The 26,170-nt window shown below is 36.5% G+C and overlaps 1 protein-coding gene across 1 annotated transcript in view; it reads left to right on the plus strand.

The window, feature by feature from the left end:
• LOC150079323 (protein alan shepard-like) overlaps positions 1-26,170 on the plus strand; it is a 199,744-nt gene that overhangs the window by 67,768 nt on the left and 105,806 nt on the right. The window contains exon 3 of the mRNA XM_090382669.1: positions 19,617-19,675. Within this exon, the coding sequence (XP_090238795.1) occupies positions 19,617-19,675 (59 nt within the window). The remainder of the gene's footprint in view (positions 1-19,616; positions 19,676-26,170) is intronic.

The following is a 26,170-nucleotide window of genomic DNA, read 5'->3' on the forward strand; positions in this document are numbered from 1 at the left end:
TCTGTAATAGGTTGCTTATGGTAGAAAATAGGTTGACCAGAGCCAATGCCCGCATTGGGTTGGTTATTAGGAGTTTTATGGCGCATCAGCATCTAAGGCTATTGTGCACCTCCGCATTGGAATATGCCTTAATCTTTGCCAATGGCTGTGGGACACCTCCGTAGACAGGTGGGCAGGAGCAGCAATGCTTAGCACATGCTTCTTGATTAGACCGGGGTTCGAGTCCGTGACTACCAAATACGGAGGATGTGGAAAGGTCAGGGAATGACCACCGCATATCCCCTGAGCAATATGGTCTTAGATGCTAATGCTCCTAAAAACCAAATAACAAACAAGGCTGTGGACAGCTGACCAGTGGGACTTCTTGGCATAATAGTGTATAAGTTGTATATGTTTTACTTCTTTTTAGCCATTGCTGACCCACTGCTGGGCAAAGGCCTCTCCCAAACTTTTTTCTATCCCTCACCATGGTTGGCTAGTTTCCTCCTGCAGGGTTTTACAGGCACCATTAAATTGTAAAATGTTTTAGCTCTTAATTCGGGGAGATAAAGCCTGTAGCTGTTAAAAGTTAAAGGGATTAATTCTTAATTCGTGCTTTCTGCAGCATCAGTTTTATTGCCTAAAGGTCAGAGGTGCAAACAATGCCTACCTAAAAAGGTCTCTTGAAATCAGTTCGTTATATGGAAATTTTCTATGTTATAGGGAAACTATTTTCAATGTTAATGACCAAGGGAAAATCAAAAAGGTTCGCTACATAGAAAAATTCACCCTATGGAAGTTCGTTAAAGAGAGGACTCTATATACAGGCTGGTCTCGATTAACGTGATTAATTCGTCCCTCGAGCTCATCACGCAAAATGGAAACTCGTTAATTGAATATAATAATCAATAAGAAAAATTATAATTGGTCCTTGACCTTCTGGAATGTCCATAAAGAATTTAAAAAATACCTTCTAAATAACTTTTTAACCGTATACAATGTAAAAGATAATGAAAATAATTATGGAATTAAATGTTTATTGCATAAAACAGCGGTTCCTAAACTATGCGCCGCAGAATATTTTAAATTTTCGAGGCTCGACATCTGTTGGACACCGTGCGAACTATTAGCTTGAGGTAGTTCACAGTTTCAACATTTCTTATTAAGTTGTTTGGACCTGACTACTAAACAGAACTGTTAGGTATTTCTTTTGGTCTGGGTGCACCTTGAAAAATATTACTGAGACACTAAGGGCGCCGTGAACCGAGAAAGTTTGGGAACCTCTGACATAAAATACGCAACGAAGAAATGACTGTTGTGGAAATATTTGAACAGTGTTGACTTTCTCTTTTCATCAATCAATTTCCGATAGCCGACAACAATCTTCTCTTGGCCCTGGCGAAATAAATATCGCAGAGAACCTCAAACCTTTTGTTTCAGGTTCTCTGCGATACGAAAGATTTCATCTAGTTTTTTTTTTACCGTCATTTTCTTTGCGGTAACATTTTCATCTGGCTCATTTAAAAATTTGAATTTTTATGCAAGTGTGCATTGGCTTTATTAGCAGGAGACAAACAAGTAACAAGTCTTCTTCCGATGGTTGATGGCAAATGTTTGTTTATTGACCGTACGACTCGCAGTAAGCTTAAAGCGTGATTCAAATCTTTTTCAGCTATCGCATAAAAAAAAAAAAAAAATCGCGTTAACTGGAAATTTGCATAGTGTAAAGTGAAAAGTGGTGTAATTTTTCAAATAGTGTTAACTGAAAATCGTGTTAACCGATCTCGCGTTATGCAAGGCCTGACTGTATTTCTTTATATTTTTTTAACCATATTTTACAATTTATTGTATTTTATTATTTTTTTTAAATTCTGGTTTGATTTTTGAAAATAAGCTTACTCTAATACTGGGAAATCAAGTCACAGTTAATATTTAAAAGTATTTATGTACCAAATTTTTATTTTTACAAAAATTTAAAAATTTTTATTAATGAATTCACTTAACAGAGTCAGCTGCTCAGGAAAAATGACCATAGGGAGCTCATTCATACATTCTTAAAAATGTTAAAGACACAGTAATACAGGTTATAATTATTGTGAAGAAGATATCTCTGTTTATTGATTCATTGGAATTAAATTTAATATGAACTACAGTTGAACTTGGTTATAACGAGATCATGGCTGTAACGAGCAAAAACCCATAATGATTTTAATTTTCACTTATTCCCATACAATCCCTCACTGTTATAATGAGCGTACTACATGGATATACGAAACTAATTTTGGTAACTATGAAAACATTCTTAATTGCTCGGGTAGTCGGAAAAATCCAATTCTTGGAATAGACGAAAATGAAAAGGACAACTTAGCTTTATGACCACCTGCATCAGATTAGCTGCCAGTTTATGACCTTATCCTCTGGGGATGGAGGCTATACAATAGTGCATTGGCATTCCGCTTGTTGCATTATCCTATTTACAGATTGTCTTGTATTCACTGAACCATAAATTTATTTCAGGACTTCTAAGAATTTTGGAAATGAGACTTTAAATACATATGCATTTCGGGACTTCTAAGAACTTTGTATGCAGATCACTTTAGCATTTTAAAGTAAAATCAGATAGAAACGAACCCTTCCTTCGGAAACATGTCCACTAACAAAAGAAAGTGTCTCTCGATTCGCAAAAAAGTCGAAATTATTTGCGAGTTAGAACGTGGTGCAAAAATGTTGAAGTGTGTAAAAAGTTTTCTTTGTTCTGTTCAAATGTATTAACATTGTGAAAGAATAAAGATATTTATGTATCGGCACTGAAAAAGAACATAATTTTGATATCATATATTTGGATTTCAGGAAAGCTTTTGACACTGTTGCGCTTGGAAGACTATTGTACAAATTGGAGCAGAATGGTATTAAGGGTAAGTTGCTACAATGGATAAAAGGATGGTTGAGTGGGAGAAGACAGAGGTTGGTAATTAATGGGTGCTGCTCTTCGTGGACTAATGTTATTAGTGGAATCCCACAGGGTTCGGTATTGGGTCCTCTGTTTTGTATATTTATCAATGATATTGATGAAGGTATATCAGTCTTAATGTTGAAGTTTGCAGATGATACAAAGGTTGGCAGGGTTGTTAATGACAGTAATGGCAGTGTGCTACTGCAACAGGATCTAGATAATTTGGGCAGATGGGCTAAGAAGTGGCAACTGAAGTTTAACCTTGACAAATGCAAAGTACTGCATATGGGTAGAAGTAACCCCAGAGAAACGTACCAAGTGTGTGGTACTACACTTAAGGTGGTAGAAAATGAAAAAGATCTCGGAGTAATTGTGCAGTCAGATATGAAGATTTCTATGCAATGCAGACAGGCTGCCAGGGCAGGTCATGGGGTTTTGTCAATGATATATAGGAATTTTGCTAGCAGGGAAAAGGTGATTGTCCCTCTATATAAGGCAATGGTCAGGCCATGCCTTGAGTACTGTGTACAGATCTGGAGGCCTCATTTTAGGAAGGATGTAGAGTTGATAGAACGTGTACAGAGAGGTGCAACAAGATTGGGGAGAGAAACAAAGGGGTACGCTTACGTAGAAAGGCTTAAGTTCTGCAAGTTGCAGCATCTGGAGACTAGGCACCTGTGAGGTGATCTGATTGAGGTGTATAAGGTCTTGAATGGTTTGAGCAGGCTCAGTGCTGACAGGATGCTTCCGATTGCTCAGATTAAGAACCTGAGGGGGGCATAGATTCAAATTGAGGAAAGACAGTTGTAGAATAGGTGTGCGGAAGTGTGCCTTTAGCCAGCAGGTGGTTAATTGCTGGAACAAACTTCCATCTGTCATTGTGGAAGTTGATAACTTAAATAAATTGAAGAAGGAACTGGACAAACTTTTAGAGGGAATGGTTGTGTGAAATTCTTTTTTTTTTTTTTTTTTTTTGGCTGATGCTATATAAGCTGATGGATAAGCTCAGCATGTTACCGTCCTGAATAAGGTAAATGTTGGAAATGATCACAGAATGGTAAGATGTACATTTGATGTAGGAAAGGAAAAAACTGACTCGAGTAAATAATACAAAGGTCTTTGAGATAACAGAAGAGGAGAAAAAGCAGTATGTACTGGAACTTAAGAACAAGTTTGAGCTTCTGCAGCCTGCTCAAGACCAAGATATCGACGAGGAATATTACAACTTTCTGAAAGTGATAAAGCCCAAGAAACCTATAGGGAAAAAGAAATCCAAAGAAGAAAAAATTAGTCAAGAAACACTTGTCATGATGAACTGAAGACGACAAATGAAAAGCAAGAAAAACACTGACAGGGAGAAAATTGAGTATACTGAGTTATGCAAAGCCGTTAGAAATAGACTCAGAGAGGACATAAGAAGATTTAACACAAGAAAAGTAGAAGCATTAAGGGAAAACAAAGGATTTAAATCAGCAGCCATGAGCAGTAATACAGAAAGACAAATGATACTGAAACTGAAGAATAGCAATGGTGTACTTATAAACAGCAGAGAAGGCATAATTCAAATAGCAGAAGACTACTATAGAGAATTATACAAGGAGCAGGGGAATGATGCCAGCAGTGGGGAAGATGGATTGAAAAGTAGCAACACATACGACATACCCGATATTCTTCTTGATATTCTACAGTAACTTCATCTTCCCCCGGGGTGGGGGAAGATGAAGTTACTGTAGAGTTGTTAAAATTGGGAGGAAGAGACATAACACAAAAACTGGCAAGGCTCTTCACAAAGTGCATTAGAAAAGGTGTGACGCCTAAGCAGTGGAATAATGCAATCATAGTTTTGCTGCATAAGAAAGGAGATAAATCAGAAATTGGAAATTATAGACCAATTAGCTTGTTATCCCACATCTACAAGTTGTTCACAAGGGTCATTACTAACTTGATGAGAATCAACCGAAAGAGCAAGCTGGCTTTAGGACAGGATTCTGAACTATGGATCACCTTCATGTAATATCACAGCTAATGGAGAAAGCAAATGAATATAAAACACCATTATGCCTGGCATTTGTGGATTATGAAAAGGCATTTGACTCCATACAGCATAAGGCAATGTTTCGGGTACTGGAAAGACAAGGCATAGATACCCCATATATTATGATTTTGAAGAAAATATATGAGAGTGCTACCTCCTTTATTAGACTAGACAAAGACAGTAGGAAATTTAAAATTGAGAAAGGAGTTCGACAAGGAGACACATCTCCGAAGCTGTTTGCTGCTGCCCTTGAGGAAGCTTTCAGAAGATTAGACTGGTCGCAGAAAGGAGTCAATGTGAACGGAAAGTACCTAAACCATTTACGATTTGCAGATGACATTGTGGTCATAAGCCATGATCCCAAAGAATTAGAGGAAAATCTTAATCAGTTATGCACAGTTAGTAAGGATTTTAGACTAAAGATGAATATGGCTAAAACAAAAGTAATGATGAACAAGTATGCCACAGAAAGGGAAATAATGATGGAAGGAACAGTAATTGAAAAGGTGGAGTCATATACTTATCTGGGACAAGTTATTAGCTGTAATAATGATAAATGGCTGGAAGTCAAGAGAAGAGTAAATTTTGGATGGATAGCATTCAGGAAATATAGTCACATACTGAAGAGCAATATCCCAGTTTGTCTGAAACGTAAAAATAATGAACTAATGTATACTCCCCACCATGACTTATGGAAGTGAAACTTGAGCACTCACCAAAAGAATGGAAGAGAAGCGGAGAACTACACAGCGAAGAATGGAATGAATTATATTGGGAATCAGACTGTTAGATAAGAAGAGAAACACATGGATTAGGCAGCAAACCCAAGTAAAGAACATTCTTATCAAAACTAAAGAACTAAAATGGTCTTGGGCAGGACACATAGCTCGGAGACATGATGACAGATGGACTAAGAAAATAACAGAATGGTACCCAAGGGGAGCTAGAAGAAAACCTGGAAGACAAAGGCGGAGATGGATAGATGAAATTCATGAGTTTGTGGGTAGTAAATGGATGGCCAGTGCTCAAAACAGAAGGAACTGGAAAGTTGCTGGAGAGGCCTTCATCCTGCAGTGGATTGAAAATGGCTGATGATGATATAAGCTGATATGCTTGCTGTCTTGCATCACATGCCTCTATTACTACTACTATGCCAATGAAACAGGACTTTTTTTGTAATTTGACACCTAACAATACATTTAAATTTAAAGGGGGAAAATGTGTTGCTGGAAAAAAATTAAATGCTTGCTTGTATATGGTGCTGGTTTGTGCAAATATCACCAGAATTTATAAAAACAACTGTTTGTTATTGGAAAATCGTTAAAACTTCAGTGTTTAAAAAACTTAGGGAAACTTCCTGTGGATTACACTGCGTACAAGAAAGTTTGGATGACTTTGGATATTTTTCGGCAATACATTAATGATTTTATAGTTAAGTTGATAACTGTCCTGCACATCCCCAGATTCAAAATTTGTCCAACATTAAGCTAGTGTTTCTGCCTTCCAATGCAACATCAATTTTACAACCAATGGACATAGGTGTAATTATGAGTTTTAAAGGATTTTATAAAAGATTTCTAGTTCTACATCTGATCAGTCAAAGAGAACAGAAACTTACCGAGTCTGTCGATATTGGATGCTATATATTTATCGAATGATGCGTGGAACAATGTTACTTCAACAACCGTATTGAATTGCTTCAAGAAATAAAAATTATATTGAAATGAAATTTCAGTTGTAGATGAAGATGGAAACGAAGAAAACATCGATGAATTTTTACGAGTCGATGACAACTTAACTGGTGGTCTTCCCACAGAGGGTCACATTGTAGATGCTGATATGATGACAATTGAAAGTGAATCAAAATCAGCACCGACAATCTCACAAGCTCAAGATGCAACGGACATATTAGCGAATTTTTTTGAAGGAACTGAGGCATGTAACGAGACTTAAGGCGTTGAGTGTTTTAAGGGGAAACTTAAGAAATATCAAAGTGAAATCTTTAAAGCAAACATCAATTGTAAGATTCATAAATGAAGACTAATTGAAATCGTGTTTATTATTAAATAGTATTGTTTTTGATTACAGAGAAATAAATTGTTTAGTATTAAGTGTATGGTTTTAAAATTACAGACAAATAAATTGTTTAAAATTAAGTGTGTTGTTGTTTATACAAGCATATTAATACAAATAATATGTAGGTGTATACTTATTATTTTTTTCTCTCTAATATTGTTTTTTGAATTTATCTTTTTATCAAGTTATTGAGAATATTAAAAAAAAGCAGGTAATTTTAACTCATCACTGATATAAAGTGCTTATTGTTTAATGGCCTCAGGGATTTCCCCTTCTGCTGACCGGACTAGCCGGGTGGGTCAAGTGCCTACCTAGTAACCCAGAGGTCGTGGGTTCGAATCCCGCCTCTAGCTTGGATAAAAGTACTGCAAAAACCTTGGGAGGTGCATTATGACCACAGAAGCCGCTGCGCCAATAACTACTACCAAAAAAAAAAAAAAAAATTCCCCTTCTCTGCTATCACTGATATATCGAGTAACTATTATAATGAGGAAATTTTGTCAGTCCCTTGATGCTCATTATAACCAAGTTTGAGTGTACTAATATTAATATACATAATAAACAATAATCATACATTCCTATTTCTATCTTGGGTTCATCCTCATTGTATTAGTTCTAATACAAAAATTGAATTGTAAATTATTATTTATTTTGATATTAATATTAGTTCTCTTATGATATTTGTATTTTAGTGATTGCATACAGAAAATTGTCATCCTTTACAATCATCAATAAGATTGGTGTTGATTTCTTTTCCTCTTTTTTTTTATGTCACTGCTGTTATAAACCTTCTGATCCTAATATACGTTCAGATTGTTTTAGTGAAATTGTTCTCGAAGGGACGAAATCCTTTATTTCTTGTTTCACCTTAGTTTCATTTATGTAAACAATACCTTCCAATACATGTGCTGAGGATGTTCAACGTAAGAATATAATATATTGTAATTGGCTTGTATCCAGTCTCCAGTTCATTTTCTACCCACTCTATTTGCAGATAAAAGAACCACTAGGTGGCAGTGATCACAATGTAGTTGTTTGGAATTTACTTAAAGATGTAACTACCATCAAAGGTAAAGGGAGGCTTTTTGCTTTCATAAAGGTGACTACATGGTCTCAGACAGTTTTTTAAATTCTGTACAGTGGGACCAACTGATGACGTTACCATCCGAAAATTCTAAATGGGAAGCATTCAAGGAATTAATCAGTATGAAAAGCCTAGTAGAAGCTACTAGGCTTTTCATACCAACTAAGAAATATTCTTCAAGGTATAGGCTTAAATGGATGTTAGATGAACTGATAAAATTTGTGGCAGAGAAGAAAAGTGCATGGGATGCATATAAATTTTCGGACAACACAGAAGCCAGTGGTAAATATAAACTAGTCTGTAATCAAGTCACAGAGGAAGTTAGGCAAGCAGAGGCAGATTACAAGAATCTTTTGGTGTAGGATGTAAAGAAAAACAGCAGATTTCTTTACTTATGTGAACACTAGAAGGAAGGGAATGAATCAAATTTGTCCACTCAATATCATATCAATATTTTCATCGTTGATGATCCTGCTCAGGTTGCTGACAAACTGAATGACTATTTTGCATCTACATTCCATGAAGAGCAATGTCCATTGCTCTTAGCAGAGTCCCTCAGGATTCGGTGTTGGGCACATTGTTGTTTTTCTATATTTATCAATGATATTGATGAAGGCAATATCAGGCTTAATGTCCAAGTTTGCAGATGATAGAGAGGTTGGCAGGGTGGTTAATGACAGTATGCTACTGGAATGGGATCTAGAAAAGTTGTGCAGATGGTCTGAGAAATGGCAATTGAATGTGAAGTACTTTATATGGGTAGCAGTAACCCTGGAGTGACTTACGAACTGTGTGGTACTAAATTCAGTGTAGTGGAAAATGAGAAAGACCTGTGGGTAATCGAGCAGTCAGACATGAAGTTCTCTGAGCAGTACAGACAGGCTGTCAGGACAGGTTCATGGGGTTTTGTCAACGATATACAGGAATTTTGCTAACAGGGATAATGAGGTGATTATCCCCCCTTGATGTGGGCACCTGTACATAGTGAAGGGATATTCCAATGACACTACTGATCCTCCAGATTGGTATCACTGGGATCCAATAGCTACAAGCTTATGTTCCAGGCTATCATCATAGGAATCTGCCATGTATTGCAACCTGTGGAAACTCAGAAAGGGGGCTCCTGGTGGTTGAGGGGTCCAGCTTCAACACACACTTTGGCCCCTGCTTTGGTAAAACGGATGGTTCTCTTTCAACTTTTATGAACCACTGAAAAGTCTTTAAACAATATATAAATCTTCACTGAAAGGCTGTTTTTGACATATGGGTTTTTGTTGCATTTTCCCCCAGTTTGAAAAATTTTCTTCTCTGCAAAATACTTATTTTAAAATGTGATGAAACACACAAAACTCCTATTCAATGTATGCTAATTCAAACTGCAGATAAATGGATGATTCATGCATTATTATTTATAGGCACGTTAAATAATAATGCTAGTTACTATGTCTATCTAGATGTAGTAACAATTCCCCCAACATTATGTGTCAAGTTGCAGCTCACTACGATGCTGCATTTTCATGATACACAGCTAATTCCCAAACTTTTTGATTAGACTTTGTAAATAGCTCTAGAAGTCATTGTTTTTTCAAACATTTTTGCATATTTTGGGAAATTAACTGATTTATTTTGCTGGATTTGAGATTTAAAGAGTTTATTTTGCTAACACTTTTACATAATTTCATACTTTATGTACTAGGTGAGTCTTTTGCTGTAATTTTATATTTAAATCACTAATTAAATAAATTAGTAATATTTGCTAAAACTCTCACTTGGGTTCCTTGATATAATATTAGTAATTTTGTTTTGTGCACAAATATTATAATTTCTTACAATAAATTTAACAATCTTTGCAAGCATTTTCTTATACTCACTTGGCATGCAAGTTCTTTTTAATCTTTTTAATCAGTTCTTCAAATAGGCCTCTGGGGTTGGGTATATTCATATTATGATTTTTTTTTTTTTTTTTTTTTTTTTAGTGTTTCTCACCAACCATTGAAGTAAAAACGAAAGACGGAAAACCAAATTCTTAAAATTTTTAATATTTACAATAAATTTATTTACAAACAAAACAAAATACCATATTACTGATGATAGTAATTTTAAAATAAGACAACTGTGATATACAGTAAATATACAAATACCGAATTTAAAATACAATAAAATATACTAGGTTAAAAGCGCTAAAATACTAACTGAAGCTTTCAAAGGCTTCTGCCTTCTTTCTCAACAGTGTACTTCTATTCTGCGGTGCATGATTAAATACCATCAGGTTCACGGTGCGTCTCACGTAAACATATACTGTTCCCATCGGAAGTGGTTTGGGAGCGTTTCATGCAAAAACGTTCATCCCCTCCAAGGATTACCGCCTCAGTCTGTGTTCATCCTTCAAAGAAGGAATTGTTTAAATAGGTAGTGATAAGCCCTCTTGATTTTATAAAATTTACTTTAACTATTTTTTTTATGTAATCAAAACTAAATCTTGTAATAGTATTTATAACTTTATCAGTGGCTTGTCATGATCACCAAGATAAAATTAGTATAATAGTTTGGTTTGAATCTAGTTGATTACTTGGTGGATTTTGTATAGTTTTTCTTTTTTTTTTAAGTTGCTAGTATCCCTTATGGAAATAATCTTGCTTCAAATCCCATTGGAGAAGAAAGGATTCTTAAATACCTCTTCAGTCAGTCTGTAGGTAGCTACGATTTAGCATTAGCAGAGGCATTCAATGCACAAAAGCAAACTTACGAGCATCAGCCAAAAAAAATCCCATACACCCACCCATTCACTCCAAAAGTTTGTCTAGTTCTGCCTTGAATTTATTTAAGCTATCAACTTCCACAATGACAGATGGAAGCTTGTTAAAGGCAGATTTCTGCATGTCGATTCCTCAATTTGAATTTATGCTCCCCGAAGTGTGCAATCTGAGCAAGAGGAAGAATCCCATCAGCATTCAGCTTGCTCAAACCATTAAAGGCTTTATACACCTCAATCAGATAACCTCGCAGGTGCCTAGTCTTCAGACACTGCAATTTGCAGAACTTAAGCCTTTCTTGGTAAGAGAAACTCATGGTTCCACTCGCTAATCTTGTAACCCTGCACTGTGCTCATTCCAGCAGCTCTACATCCTTCCTAAAATGAGGCCTCCAGACCTGTATGCAGTACTCAAGGTGTGGCCTGACCATTGCCGTATACAAGGGGATAATCACCTTCTTATCCCTGCTCACAAAATTCCTGTATATCATTGACAAGACCCCATGCAGCCTGTTCTCACTGCTCAGAAAAATTCATATCTGACTGTACAGTTACCCCCAGATTTTTCATTCTTCACTACCCTGATTGTAGTACAGCACAGTTTGTATGTTATTCTGGGATTACTGCTACCTATATGCAGTACTTTTCATTAGTCAATGTTAAACTTCAGTTGCCATCTCTCAGCTCATCTGCTCAACTTTTCTAGATCCTGTTGCCGTAGTGTACCGTCCTTACTGTTATTAACAACCCTGCCAACATTTGTATCATCTGAAAACTTGAACAGTAAGCCTGATATACCTTCATCAATATCATTGATAAATACAGAAAACAACAATGGGCTTGACACAGACCCCTGGCGAACTCCACTAATAATATTACTCCATGAAGAGCAGTGTCCATTGATACCACTCTCTGTCTTCTCCCATTGAACCATCCTTTTTTCCATAGCAGCAACTTGCCTTTAGTGCCATACTGCTCCAATTTGTACAGTAGTCTTCCATGTGCAACGGTATCAAAAGCTTTCCTAAAATCCAAGTACAGTCGAACTTCCCTATAACGAATTCGATAAATCCAGCAAAAAAATTCATTATAGATAAATTTCGTTATACAGAGAATATATTTTTTATTAGAAATTGTTATCTAATTATAAAATGAAAATTAATCTACATTTATTTTTAATGTATTTTATTTCAAAAACATACTAATTTAAATTACGTTTACACGATTTTCTCCGGTATCACAAATTTAAAAAAATCCAATTTTTGTTTGCACAGTACAATGAAAAAATGTCTGATTCTCAAAGAAAACCTCACATTTGTTCAGAGCATTAAAAACATTATCAGGAACATTTTCACAAAACTGTAGACCCATATGAACCATTTTAAAAGCGTTAATCATTTCTTTGCGAGTTGGCTTTTCTACGGGTTGTTCTGGTGCGTCTTCAGTGTCATTGTTAATTTCTTCGTGATCATGGTCGCGTCTAACACTGTTCAGCAGTATTTCATCTTCATTTGGATGTTCTGCTGTAGTCAGATCTTGATCTACATAAACATAACTATCCAGTGTTATTACATTTTCAATGTTTCCGGACGATTCTAATAATGTCCAAAAGTTTTTCAGTTGTGAAAGGGGCAGTTCATTTTGTTCGTCCAGTTGTTGTCCGACTTCTGTATTCAATGCAAATCCCGCTTTCAAAAAACAATTTTGAATAGTGTATTCAGTGACATAATTTGTCCAAACTTTTGCCAGTTCAGAGATGTAATCTCTAAGGTTATTGTAACCTCCAAGTTTCTATTTTCTGATAACGCATTGACAATCTTCATTATTATTCTCTTTCGATAATGAAATTAAAAATTTTTAATAATGCCTTGGTCTATTGGCTGGAGTTTGACGTTACATTTGGTGGTAAAAACAACCACCTCACACTTAAGTTTGGCAGGATGTGCCGGACAGTTGTCAGTTACCAACACGATTTTCCTTTTTTTCTTTTGTTATACACTTGTCCAGTTTTAATATCCATTCTTCAAAAATATCACTCGTCATCCATGCTTTTTTATTAAAGGTGTAGTCAACTTCCAAAGATTTTGTGCCTGTAAAACATCTTGGGTTTTTTGATATTCCGTTGACTAAAAGTCTTAATTTTTCACTTCCTGTCATATTTGCTCCAACTAGCACAGTGATTCTTTCTTTGCTTTGTTTTTCGCCAAAACATTTATCATCCTTAAAAGCATAACTTCTATTCGGTAAACATTTAAAGAATAAACCCATTTCTTCAGCATTAAAAACATCCTTACGTTCATATTCTTCCAAAATCTTCTTCAAGATATTGTTCCTCCAACTGTTGCAATCTTCTTCGCTTACATTAACACTTAATAACCTTTAAGTGAAGAGCGAAGAGGTTATTTAACACTTAATAACCTCTTCGTTTACATTAACACAAATAACCTTTTCCACGATTCTGTGGCGCTTCTTAAATTTATCTAGCTACCCAGTGCTCGCATTAAATTCTGTATGTCCAAGGGACTGTGCAAATTTCAGAGCTTGTTGCTTAATTATTAGGCCCGATATTGGTATATTCTTTTCACATATCATTTGCACCCATTTTAGAACAGCATTATCAACATTTTCGTATATACACAACTTAATTTGCTTCTTGTCTGCTCCTCCTTCAATTGCATTTAAAATTGATTCTCGATTTTTTTAAAATCATAGATAAACTGCTTGCAGGTATGCCATATTTCCCCGCAACATCTTTTTTCTTAAAACCCTGGTCAATATCATAACAATCTTTGCTTTATTATTAATACTTAAACACTTTCTCTTCGACATTGTTTCCGCAATCGTAAAAATTACTCTACTGCAGCTCTTGCCGATACATACACCGCAAACTTCGCTGCACTGGCCATATAGTGAATTGTTAGTACCGCCTACTCAATGATGTTCGCTTGCCAATTCGACAGTATAACGTGACCTTTCCTATCAATCACTTTAAAGAAATATACGACTGTGAATTTCTTTTATTCTGCTTTCCTTCATATATACACAAAAGAAAATTTATGATTAATGTATGCTGTATGTTACTTTTCAGAAAAAAAAATACAAGAGCATATAGCCTATGTGATTGATGACGAACGAAATAATAAAAAAAAAAAAATCATGAAAGCCATCTACTGGGAGTCCAGTTGGATGAGAACGGACATATCATAATGATTGACAGGAAGGTCACGTGGTACAGTTGAGGTGAGAAGTGAATGTCACTCAGTAGGCATTACTAAAAACTGACTATGGTAGCATTCTATGTATTGCTGCCGCAGCATGCTAAAGGTTTACCGCAGCAAATTTTGTTTTACCCTGAGCCAACATCAATTTACAAATCTACCCTATTTATTGTAAAGTTTACGACCACTTTTAAGAAAACCCATTTGGTTTAATAACTGTAACAAAAATGAATCAAAGACCCTCCTACAGGCATCAATGGCCACAAGTGTTCATTAAAAGGATGATTATTTAATTCCAGATGCTAATGCGCAATTTCGGAAGGAAGGAGGCAGTATATCTGAGCGGCTGTTTAGCAGTAAATGCTTGAAAATCTTCAAAAATGCTTTTACTAATTTTTTTAAAAATTCGTTATAGAGAGACTAACACTTCACTATATGGGGTTAATTTTACATGTAATTTTGTTTCAAGGTGCAATGTTTTGCAAAAAAATTCGTAATATAGAGAAATTCGTTAAATAGAAGTTTGTAATAGAGAAGTTCCACTGTATATGCTTTCAGAATTGTTTTTTGCATCCAGTCCATTTGTGACCACATCATAGTACCAATCAAATTGGTCAGACAAGACTTCCCCTTAACAGACCCATGCTGTGCCTGAACTATAACTGTAGTCTTGTCTAGATGATCCTGCAGTCCTTTAAACAGTGATTCCATTATTTTCCCCAGAACAGAAGTTAAACTAACAGGTCTGTAATTTGATTACAGACTGTCACTCTTTGATCCCCCTTTGTGAATTGGGTATACATTAGCACATTTACTTCCTTTGTTTCCTCCTTTAATATAACTGGATAGATCCCATCCACCCCAGGTTTCTTTCTTATGTTAAACTTCAACCATTTATCCTTCACTTTGCTCCCAGGTATTACAAAATCCTTTAGCTACCTGTTACAGTTTGATAAACTTCTGGCATTCTCCTCCCTTAATAATTCCTCATGTGTGAATGTAGATGTATATGAAGACCCTTCAGAGAATAGATGTCTTGTTGAAACAGGATCATTCACAATTGAGTTTCAGTCAGTGGTAGACCAATCAGCACCAAAATTTCTAGATCGGAGGAGTGGGTCTTCAGTTACAGAGAAAATCAGCATTTATAACTTACTAATCCCTAAGTTTTCACTTCTTGAAGCACTTTTTCAGATAATATTCAAAATCACGTTATGATATTATTGGATGGTTCACTGCCAATCAAACATTCAGCTACATGTTTCTCATTGGTTACTCCTAACCAGGACTGTCAATCAAATTGCATGTTACATAGATGTTTAAATCAAAAGTTTTATTTTATTTTTAATTTTTTACATTTTAAAATGTGATGCCATTGCATAATGGTAATTTTAAAAAACCAATATTCTCAAATTTAGTGGTCCACAGTAACCAGGCCCACAATTCAAGCACTCCGGCCGAGATCTTAATATTACATTTTTCAGTAATTAAATTCATTTTTAATGATTGGCAAAGAATTCTACAAATTTAATTATTATTAAAATAATAACAATATATATATACAAAGGGTACTAGCAAAGTTTTGCAATACAGCTTTGTTTATTTAATTTTTTCAAAGTAATTTCCTCTACATTCAATACACCTCTCCATCCTCCGAAACCAATCTTTAAACCAGTTCTGCCAAGTTTCACTACGGAGTAAAGCACACTCGTTGTCCCAAGCCCGTAGAAGGTCCTCATCATTGGAAAACCGCCTCCCTTTTAGCTTCATTTTCACATGCGGGAACAGTGCAAAGTCGCAGGGAGAAAGGTCTGGACTGTAGGGAGGGTGCTCGAGAAGTTTCAGTCCTGTCTTGGTCAAATATTCGGTGCAGGCTTTGGCGCGGTGAGCTGAGCATTATCGTGATGGAGGTACCAGGTGTCCATTCTTGACTTTGGCCGCAGGTTCTTCATAGATCCAATGACTTTAGGCAGGCATTGTTCAGTATACCACTTAGCTGTGACTGTCTTCTGCGTGTCCAAAACGAAACGTTCCACAATTCCACTCGATTTGAAAAATACAGCTATCATTTTCTTCTTTACAGATCGGGATTTTCTGACAATTACGGGTGTGTCGTCATCATCAAAGACTGAAACTTTGTTTTGAGCCTTGGTCGGCAGATCGTAATAGTACAGCCAAGTCTCGTCACCTGTCACGATGTTGTTCACATACCGCGATTGTCCCTTATCAAACTTTTTTAACATCTCCCGGCACCAAGTCACACGTCGTGTCATCTGCTCTTCAGTCAGTTGATGCGGCACCCAGAGAGAACAAAGTTTCTTCACGTGCAAATAATCTTGCAGAATCGAACGAATTGCTGGTGCATTTAGGCCCAAAGTATCCTCTATCTGTTGGTAGGTCACTCGCCTGTTTTCGTCAAGCATTTTCTTCACAGCAGTAACGTTTTCCTCCGTAACTGACGTTCGTGGTCTTCCCGGCCTCTCCGAATCCTCCAGAGTGAAATTTCCCCTTTGGAATTTTCTATACCACTTGAATATCGTTGTACGATGTGGACAATCATCATCTAGTGCAAGAGTCATTTCTTCTAAGCACTGGTCTATGGTTAAACCACGCACGAAATTATACCGCAAAACTGTCCTTATCTCATTTCGTGACCACGATGCCATCGCAAGCACTTTACACTCTCACTACTAATGAATAACTGAGCCCATCGACTTGGCATGGCGGCTACTTAGCACGTATGAACATGTCTCAACATGCAGCAACAAGCAGCTTCCTGTGATTCATTGTTGCGTCATATTGCAAAACTTTCCTAGTACCCTTTGTATATATATATATATATATATTTATCTTATTGATTTATTATACATTAAAATTGACTTGCTGCTTTTTATCCTTCACATCTGTATGTGAATGCAGAGTCTATTTGCTAGCTACAGCTCAACTGAATTGCCATTTAAGAATTTTACAGTCCCACCCTTTGGGCTATTCCAGGTTTTTCATGCAACATATAAATGCAATGCCTACCTTCACAGACCTAATATACAACAAATCATATAGGTCAATGTTGGAGTAAATGGGTTCACATGACCTGTGTAGGCCAGCAAAAATTCCCAAGAACAAGAAGAAACTAGGAGATAAGTTAGTTGTGCTCCTGCATAGGTATCAGTTTCTAACAGGTAATTGTTTTTGAGCCTGTGGAACTGACAAATTGACATTGAGAACATTATTCAATTTATGGACAATTATGTACAGATACATTGTTTGAACTGCTCTGGCACTAATGCAAGCAAATAAACTCATGGTAGTCTATAAGCCTTTTCACAGTTACAGTCCTCTTGACACATTTGGACGAGGACTAAAGTTATACCTTAACTTATATAAATACTGAATTTTGTAATTAGTTAAAAGAGAATTCAAAAATTTTAACCTGAATTTCCCTGTTTTTCCTTATTTGCAACAATTTGTACTTATAATCGTACTTGTTTTATCTGCCACAACTCTAGAAATTTTCTGGCTTTTTTTGCTTATGGCTGACTCATTTTACACACCTTCATTTGAAATTAACCACTGATTCTTAGATTTTACTTTGATTAACAAGGCATTGCTTTCTGAAAATGGTTAAGAAACAATACTGGTATTTTATTAAAACTTTGAAATTATTTTCCACAGAAATTGTGCCATTTACTTGCCACAAATGCCAGAACTATAGGTGATCACTAATATCATGTTGATTTAATAATGTGAACCTCTAATGACACTCTCTCGTGGCATTTCTTGTGACCTTTACAGTCCATTCCAACTACTGGCAACTTTCAAACCAAATCACTCACATCTACAGCAAAGCAGCAGTATGAGAATACCACGAATATGCAGTGCTGCTGGAAGACTTCTTATGCTGTACATAATTAGTTTGTTTTATTGCATGTGCAGTGCAAGTTACCTTGTAATGTGTTAATTTGCTAAATGAATGGATCAGTGAAAATGGGAATTTTTTTTTTTTTTTTTTTTGGCTGATGCTGTATAAGCTTGTTTCTTGCATCCTATGCCTCTGCTAATGCTAATTTGTTATTGTGCTATTTACTTCACCAATTGTCTTGGTATTTGCAAGTAGCTGACGTTCATAGTATAGTTACCAAGGCAAAATCTAAAAATGATAACTATGTCCCCAGTTCCAGGTGAACAACAACACCACAAGGAACTGTAACTTTTATAATTGCTGAGTAATATTTTTGCCTTTTGCATACACCTTTCATTCAGAAAATTAGAGTTGAAAGTTGGTCAAAGTTGCAGAAATGTAGCTCATATTTCAGTGGATTTGTGTGTGCATATACACATTCACTCTTGCACAGAATGTGAAATACATACACATTCTGTGCAAGAGTGAATGTGTATATGTACTTTGAATCCCATTGAACATTGAAAACTAACATAAAAAGAGCAGATATTGCAGAAATCAGCAGTTATGCTTCTTATACAAATTGCTTTATTATTACACTTGCTTATTGATCACTTGGTTTTAATAGTGATGTAGCAGAGGAAAAGTGATAACTGTCTATGACTCTACTTTTAGAGATGCACCATTATAGTATAATACTTCAAAATCCAGAGGCATTGTGCTGATTATTTAATCTGTAGTTATAAAAGCTAATGTCCACTAATGAATGAGAATACATTTAAATAGTTAAAATGGGATGATGTACATGGCATCTGTTGAATAAAGTCTGAATTTGTCCTTCAGAAAACTTGAATAGAGTTAGTAAAAAAGGCCTATGTGCTCTGGATTCATTATGAAAATTTATTTTGTTTCTCAGAGCAAACTAAACATAATTACAAATTAATAAGCTTTCGGCTGGGAGGCAGCCTTCTTCAGATTGAATACATGAATGGCAGTTGGAATAGAGATGTGCACTGCCAGGATGGTGCTTGAGGCGCGTGGTTAATTGTTTGTTGATGTTTGTGGCTGTGACATATGGTGGTGACGTGGCCAGCGTTTGTCTATGGATAGAATTACTGCCTCTGTGATGGGGTTAACTTGGCAACCACTGTTCCTGTTCAAAGAGGCATCCGAGCATTTGAACAGGAACAGTGGTTGCCAAGTTAACCCCATCACAGAGGCAGTAATTCTATCCATAGACAAACGCTGGCCACGTCACCACCATATGTCACAGCCACAAACATCAACAAACAATTAACCACGCGCCTCACGCACCATCCTGGCAGTGCACATCTCTATTCCAACTGCCATTCATGTATTCAATCTGAAGAAGGCTGCCTCCCAGCCGAAAGCTTATTAATTTGTAATTATGTTTAGTTTGCTCTGAGAAACAAAATAAATTTTCATAATTGAATAGAGTTGTAACTATTGGAAAAAGATAGTGTTGATATTACTGTATAAGGAGCTTGTGTGGATGATGCAGTTCTCAGATTGTCTCTGAGAATCTTATAGCTTATTCTAGAATTGTCTTTTATTATAATTCAGATCTTTTGCAGTTATACTTTCATTTTTTACTTTTTAGATATGGGGCAATTATATCCACAAAAGCTATATTAGACAAAAATACAAACAAATGTAAAGGTAAGTATAAAACTCTAAATAAAAACATATTATTGATTTTTAAACTAAGAAGAAGAAAAAAAGGTTAAGATGTTAATTACTTATATGAGGATCGTATTATTTTAAGTTTAGAACTTGCAGGAGTAACATTTATTTTTTTGTAAACTGTCCAGGCCTGGTTTTTATATCACTTTAATCCAAAAACTGTATGAAATTTATTGCATGATTAAATAAAATTGATATTTCCAGTAGGTGTTATTCTGTATGTACAATTGCAGCAAGATATATATAAGGTGCAAGCCAAATGTTTCCAGACTGGGGTCTAAAATTAGTTTAGACTTATGTTAGTTGCACGTTAGTGTTATTCCCTTTAAAGTCATTTTCACCATAGATTATATATTGATCACAGTGCTTCTCCCACTGTTTGAAGCATTTCTAGACTTTGTTTCATGAGCTATCCAACACTTTCTGTGCTTCAGCTTGAATCTCTGTGATGTCTTTGAATTTTCATCCTTGTAATTTGAATTTCCATTTTGAATTACAGGAAGAAGTCACAAAGGTCTAAGATAGGAGAATAGGAGGGTTTGGGACCATCACCATTTTGTTTGTGGATAAAAACTGCTGAATCAACAAAGATGTGTGGACTGATGCATTGCCTTCATACAGAAGCCAATTCAGAGTGCACCTTTTTTCTGGGTATTTTCTCCTGAAATCTTCCCTCAAATGCATCGTCCACTGTACAACCAGTGATTTTTGGTGTGTCCTGGTGAATAATTTCCTCATTGTTGAAGAAAACAATCATCTGAAGGATCATCTGGACAAGAATTCAGTTATAGCTCAGACACAGCATGGGTTTGTTAAGGGCAGGTCTTGTCTGACCAATTTGATTGGATACTATGATGTAGTCACAAAAGAACTGGATGCAGGGAATAACTTTGATATTATATATTTGGATCTTAGAAAGGCTTTTGATACTGTTGCACATGGAAGACTGCTGCACAAATTGGAGAAGTGTGGCATTCGAGGCAAATTGCTGCTATGGATAAAGGGATGGTTGAGTGGCAGAAGACAGAGAGTGGTAATCAATGGACACTGCTCAACGTGGACTAATGTTATTAGTGGAGTTCCTCAGGGTTCAGTGTTGGGTCCATTGTTGTTTTCTGTATTTATAAATGATATTGATGATGGTGCATCAGGCTTAATGTCCAAGTTTGCAGACGATACAAAGGTTGGCAGGGTTGTTAAGGACACTACTGATACTATGCTGCTGCAACAGGATCTGGAAAGGTTGAGCAGATGGGCTGAGAGGTGGCAAATGAAGTTTAACATTGACAAATGTAAAGTACTACATATGGGAAACAGTAACCCCAGATCAACGTATCAACTCTGTGGTACTACGCTGACAGTGGTAGAGAATGAAAAGGACCTGGGGGTAATTGTGCAGGCAGATATGAAGTTCTCTGAGCAGTGCAGACGAGCTGCAAGAGTAGCTCATGGTGTCTTGTCAATGATATACAGGAATTTTTCTAGCAGGGACAGGGATGTGATTATTCCCTTGTATAAGGCATTGGTCAGGCCACACCTTGAGTACTGTATACAGGTCTGGAGGCTTCATTTCAAGAAGGATGTAGAGCTGCTGGAACGAGTACAGAGAAGGGCAACAAGATTAGTGAATGGAACAAAGGGTTGGTCTTACGAAGAAAGGCTTAAGTTTTGCAAATTACAGAGCCTGGAGACTAGGCATCGCCGAGGTGATCTGATAGAGGTGTACAAGGCTTTGAATGGCTTGAGCATGCTCAATGCCGATGGAATTCTTCCTCTTGCTCAGAATAATCACCTGAGAGGGCATAAATTCAAATTGAGGAAGGACGGATGTCGGATAGATGTGCGGAAATTCGCCTTTAGCCAGCGGGCAGTTGGTTTGTGGAATAGACTTCCATCGCTTGTTGTTGAAGTTGATAGCCTAAACAAATTTAAGGCTCAGCTGGACAGGTATTTCGAACGAATTGAGGGGTGAAATGGGAGTAGTGGTTGTTTTTTTTTTCTTTTTTTTTTGGCTGATGCTGAATAAGCTTGCTTTCTTGCATCATATGCCTCTACTAATGCTAATGCTATTCTAGATTTCATGTATCTTCTACTTTCTTTAAAAAATCTGTAATCTGGGTTTGTTTGCTTTTGCTGGATAAATCTTTGTGAATTTCCTCGTATGGAACTAAGCATTTTTGAAGCTACCTTTTGAATTCTGGAGTCCTTTCATTCAAGAATCTGCATTCAAAAAATATGATTCTAATTGCTTGGCTAACTTTATGCCTTCCTGTATGCTTTTTATTGTAAAATTTGGAAGTTTAGAATTTTCATCTGTGCTATAATCTTCTGAATTGATTTGGTTTTACCTCCGATGCCATTTCCACCAAATCCGCTTCACCAGCCTCTTTTTCTACCAGTAATTCTTGAACGTCTTCAGTAATCATATCTTATTTATTTTTTTTTTTTTAGGAGCATCAGTGACTAAGGCCATGTAAATCTGTGTATATTGTCTATAAATTGCATGTGTCCTGAGGTTAGTTTTCTGTTTTGCTGAACAAAAAACTCGAGTTTGTGGGAGAAAAAACCATGCTACCCTCGCCTAAGTCAAGCCTGACTAACTCAGCCACGTTGTGAAAAAGACCCATAAATTCCTCCCTTCATCAACATTATTCGAACTCAGGTCTTGTCCACCTGGTGTGGGGAGGACTGCGATTCTATCAATTGTGCTACCCATGATGGCTTCAGTAGTCAAATCATCAAAACTCCCTGCTACTGATGTAGAAAGTTCTGCTATCTCACCGATTCCGTTTTCTGCCTGTTCGACCATATTTCCTGAATGAACTGACTCTGGCCATACATTTTTCCACACACATTTAATGTTGATGGTTTTACTTCTTTTAGCGATAAGCTATGATTTCGATACAGTCCACAGTTGAGAAATGTTTCCATGCCTCCATCACTTCTATAGATTCGGAATCAATTTTTTCCAAAATCCGTTGTAATGACTTTCTGATGTAATGAGTTTTAAATGTGGATATAATGCCTTGATCTAATGGCTGATTGAAAGACGTTGTATTAACCTCGTACAGCTGTGGTGGTAGTAACATAATGTTTGGATGACTTAAATCTTTTGGGTGGCCTGGTGTGCTATCCAATAGTAATAAAACTTTGAAATCTAGATCTTTCCTCAAGTTCAACAAGCAAAAGTTCAATAGCACACAATGTAACACAGGGATTTCCCAACAAAATAAAACACAGGGAATTTCTAATTTTTTTTTTACTATTGAGTCAACAGCGGGGATTCAAAAAGAGTGGAAATGTTGAAAAATTACATCCAACATAATAGTAGGGTTACCTCTGCACAAAAGCTCAAAAATACCCTGTTATGCGAGATTTACCGAAATTCTCTAACCATGTTATGTAAGTACCGTGTTGTGCGAGGATTGTCACAGTTTATCAATTGTGTTATAGCAAAACCATGTTGTAGAAGTACTGTGTTATACGAGGGTTACCTGTATATCAAAACGCACTTATGCTTCTAATATCCACAAACACTAATCAGTGCCATGTCAGACAGAAGTGTCCATCTCTCCAAAAATATCAATCTCAGACTGAGCTCAATCAATCCTCTCAATCCAGCATCAATCTAAACCGAACTCAGTAGACTAAAGTAATGATGCACCACTCACAATTCCAACCCAGAGTCAAAATTGTCAAGTGGAAGAAAATTGTAAAAAATCTTATCCTATTGAGACGGAGCAATCATGCCTAACAAACATGGATACAGAAGATATTAATGACGAAGATATTAAAGAACTGCTTGACGTACATGCAGAAGATAATATGGATGATAGCAATGACTCAAGACGTCCCACATTCCCCAGAAAAGAAAAATCAAAACTGGTCTGGTATAAACAATCTGCTCATAAAAAGCAGACAGATACATCTTCCAAGACCAAATAACGGAACGCTTCATTCAGTGGAATTGCAGAGCTTTTCGCAGCAACATCGATGATATTCATGAACTAATTCGTTACTTCAATCCTATTGCCATGTGCCCTGCTCGATCAACTTCTCAAAAATCTGCTACCAATTCCTTAAATGCCGATCTCCAGGTAATTCTCCAGCGGGGCAAAGACAACTTAGTTGATTTCAATCCTTCTAAAACTCAGTCTTGTCTTATATCTCGGACAAAGGATTCTTCTGCTCCTATGCTTATCTTTGGTGACACTCCGATTTTTAGGCAAAATGATATATCTCTTTTGGTAATTACCCTGACTTCTAATCTCTCTTGGCACAAGCACATTACAAATATTTCTTCCTCTGCATCTAAAAAACTTTGTTTTCTCTTTCGCTCTCGGTGTTATTTTTCTTCCAAACAGCTGTTCACTCTGTAAAAATCGCAAATCCACCCTACCATGGAATATTGTTCCCACATCTGGGGGTGGTGTCCCCAAAACCTCTCTCAAGCTTCTTGATTCCGTTCAGAAGAGGGCAGTTAGGTTAATTAATGATTCATCTCTAAGAGAGTCTCCGCTCGCTGTCTCATAGACGTACTGTTTCTGCTGCATGCATGCATGCCTCTTCTACAGATATTTCCACGGGGACTGTTCTTCTGAATTGGCTTCTATAATTCCCGCTCTCTCTTTCAAAACAGTCCGAACATGTGCCGCCACCAGCCAACATCCATTTACTGTCCAACTTCAAACTCACAGAACCAACTTTTCATCTTCCTCGTTTATTCATTCAACTGCCATTTTCTGGAACAACCTTCCTTCATAAGTATTTCCTGAAAATTACAGTCTATAGAAGTTAAGTCCAATGTCAACAAATATCTTCTTTCGTCTTCTCAACCTCCAACCCAAGCATGGTACTAAGTACTATAGGTTCTCCACAATAGACCTTTCCATTTGTTCTGCAGTACTCTACCCAAGTATTGATTGGTTAACTGTTAACGACCAATAATATGTAAAATTGAAACTTCCTGTTCCTTCACAACAGATAATCTAGTAAAATGGAAATTTCCAAAGGCTGACTGGATAAAAACAGTAAGCTTGCCACATTTTACTTCCATATGATCGAGTCCTCTTCCATCAACCATGTTACTGAACACATAACAAATCAAATGCTAGCAGCTACAACTGCTACCATTCCCCAATACCAAGTCAGGATAAGATGAAAATTAAATTACTGGTGGGCTGAAGATTGCAACTATGCAAAAAAAGAGAAAAACAAAGCATGGAATCGATTCTGTAAATATCTAACCACTTCCAATCTTATTAGTTATAAGAGACTTAGAGCAAACGCTCGTTATATCAGATGGAGAGCAAAAAAAGAATCTTGGGTTAAATTCGCTTCTTCATTAAAAAAAAAATACAGATATGAGATTGATCTGCAGAAAAGTAAAACTGTTAAATGGTAAATTTCCTCCAATATCTACTCCACTACTTAACTGGAATGGACAGGAAATCTCTACTCCTACAGAAATCGCAAATGCACTAGCAACTGTATTTTCTCAGTTGTCTTCGTCCAACCGCCTATGACCAATCATTTCAAAAAAAATAAACATGTAACCGAGAAATCCAAACTGAATTTCACTGACAGCTGCACATTACCTTATAATCAACTATTCACCATGTTAGAATTGCAGCAGGCTCTTACCAATGCAAGGAACAGTGCTGCTGGCCCTGATGGGATATTTTATGTAATGCTACAAAATTTAGATAAAACTTGGTTTTCTTTTTCAATGGAATCTTTACTGAACATACATTCCCAAGCTCGTCTCAAAACCTGGTAAAGACCATTCTGCTCCTCACAACTACAGACAAATTTCTCTTGCCAGCTGTCTGAGCCAAAGCCCTTGAAAAAATTATCCATCGTCATCTAACTTGGTATCTAGAGTCTCAAAACTTGATTAACAACAACCAATTTGGATTCTGGAAAAGTCAGTCATCATTAGATCTCATGATTAAAGCCAAAACAAACATAAATGCTTTCATTAAGACGGAACATCTTCTCATGATCTGTCTGGACATTGAGAAATACTTTGACACCACGTGACATTTTGGCATCTTGAAGGATCTGCGTTCTCTTGGTCTGAGAGGCAATTTGCTATATTTCATTCAAAATTTCTTACAACAATGATCCTTTCAAGTTCATTATCGAGGAACTGTGTCTAAAAACTTTGTCCAAGAAGAAGGAATCCCACAAGGGCCTGTTCTTAGTGCCACTCTGTTTGCAATTAGAATGAATCACATAACTTAACTCATTCCGAAAACAGTGGATACATACCTTTATGCCGATAATCTCACAATTTCTTGTCATTCTCAAAACATGAAATATATTGAAGACAATTGCAGATATTAATAAATCGCATCCTGATTTGGATGACACAAAACAGTTACAGGCTATCCAGTCAGATCTATCCAAACTACTGCCATTCACTTCTGTACCATACGTAAAATGCATCCTGATACTGAACTCTACTTA

The sequence above is a fragment of the Mastigoproctus giganteus genome, chromosome 10 (genome assembly GCF_048544385.1).
Source record: "Mastigoproctus giganteus isolate SK-2022 chromosome 10, ASM4854438v1, whole genome shotgun sequence".
NCBI lineage: Eukaryota > Metazoa > Arthropoda > Arachnida > Uropygi > Thelyphonidae > Mastigoproctus > Mastigoproctus giganteus.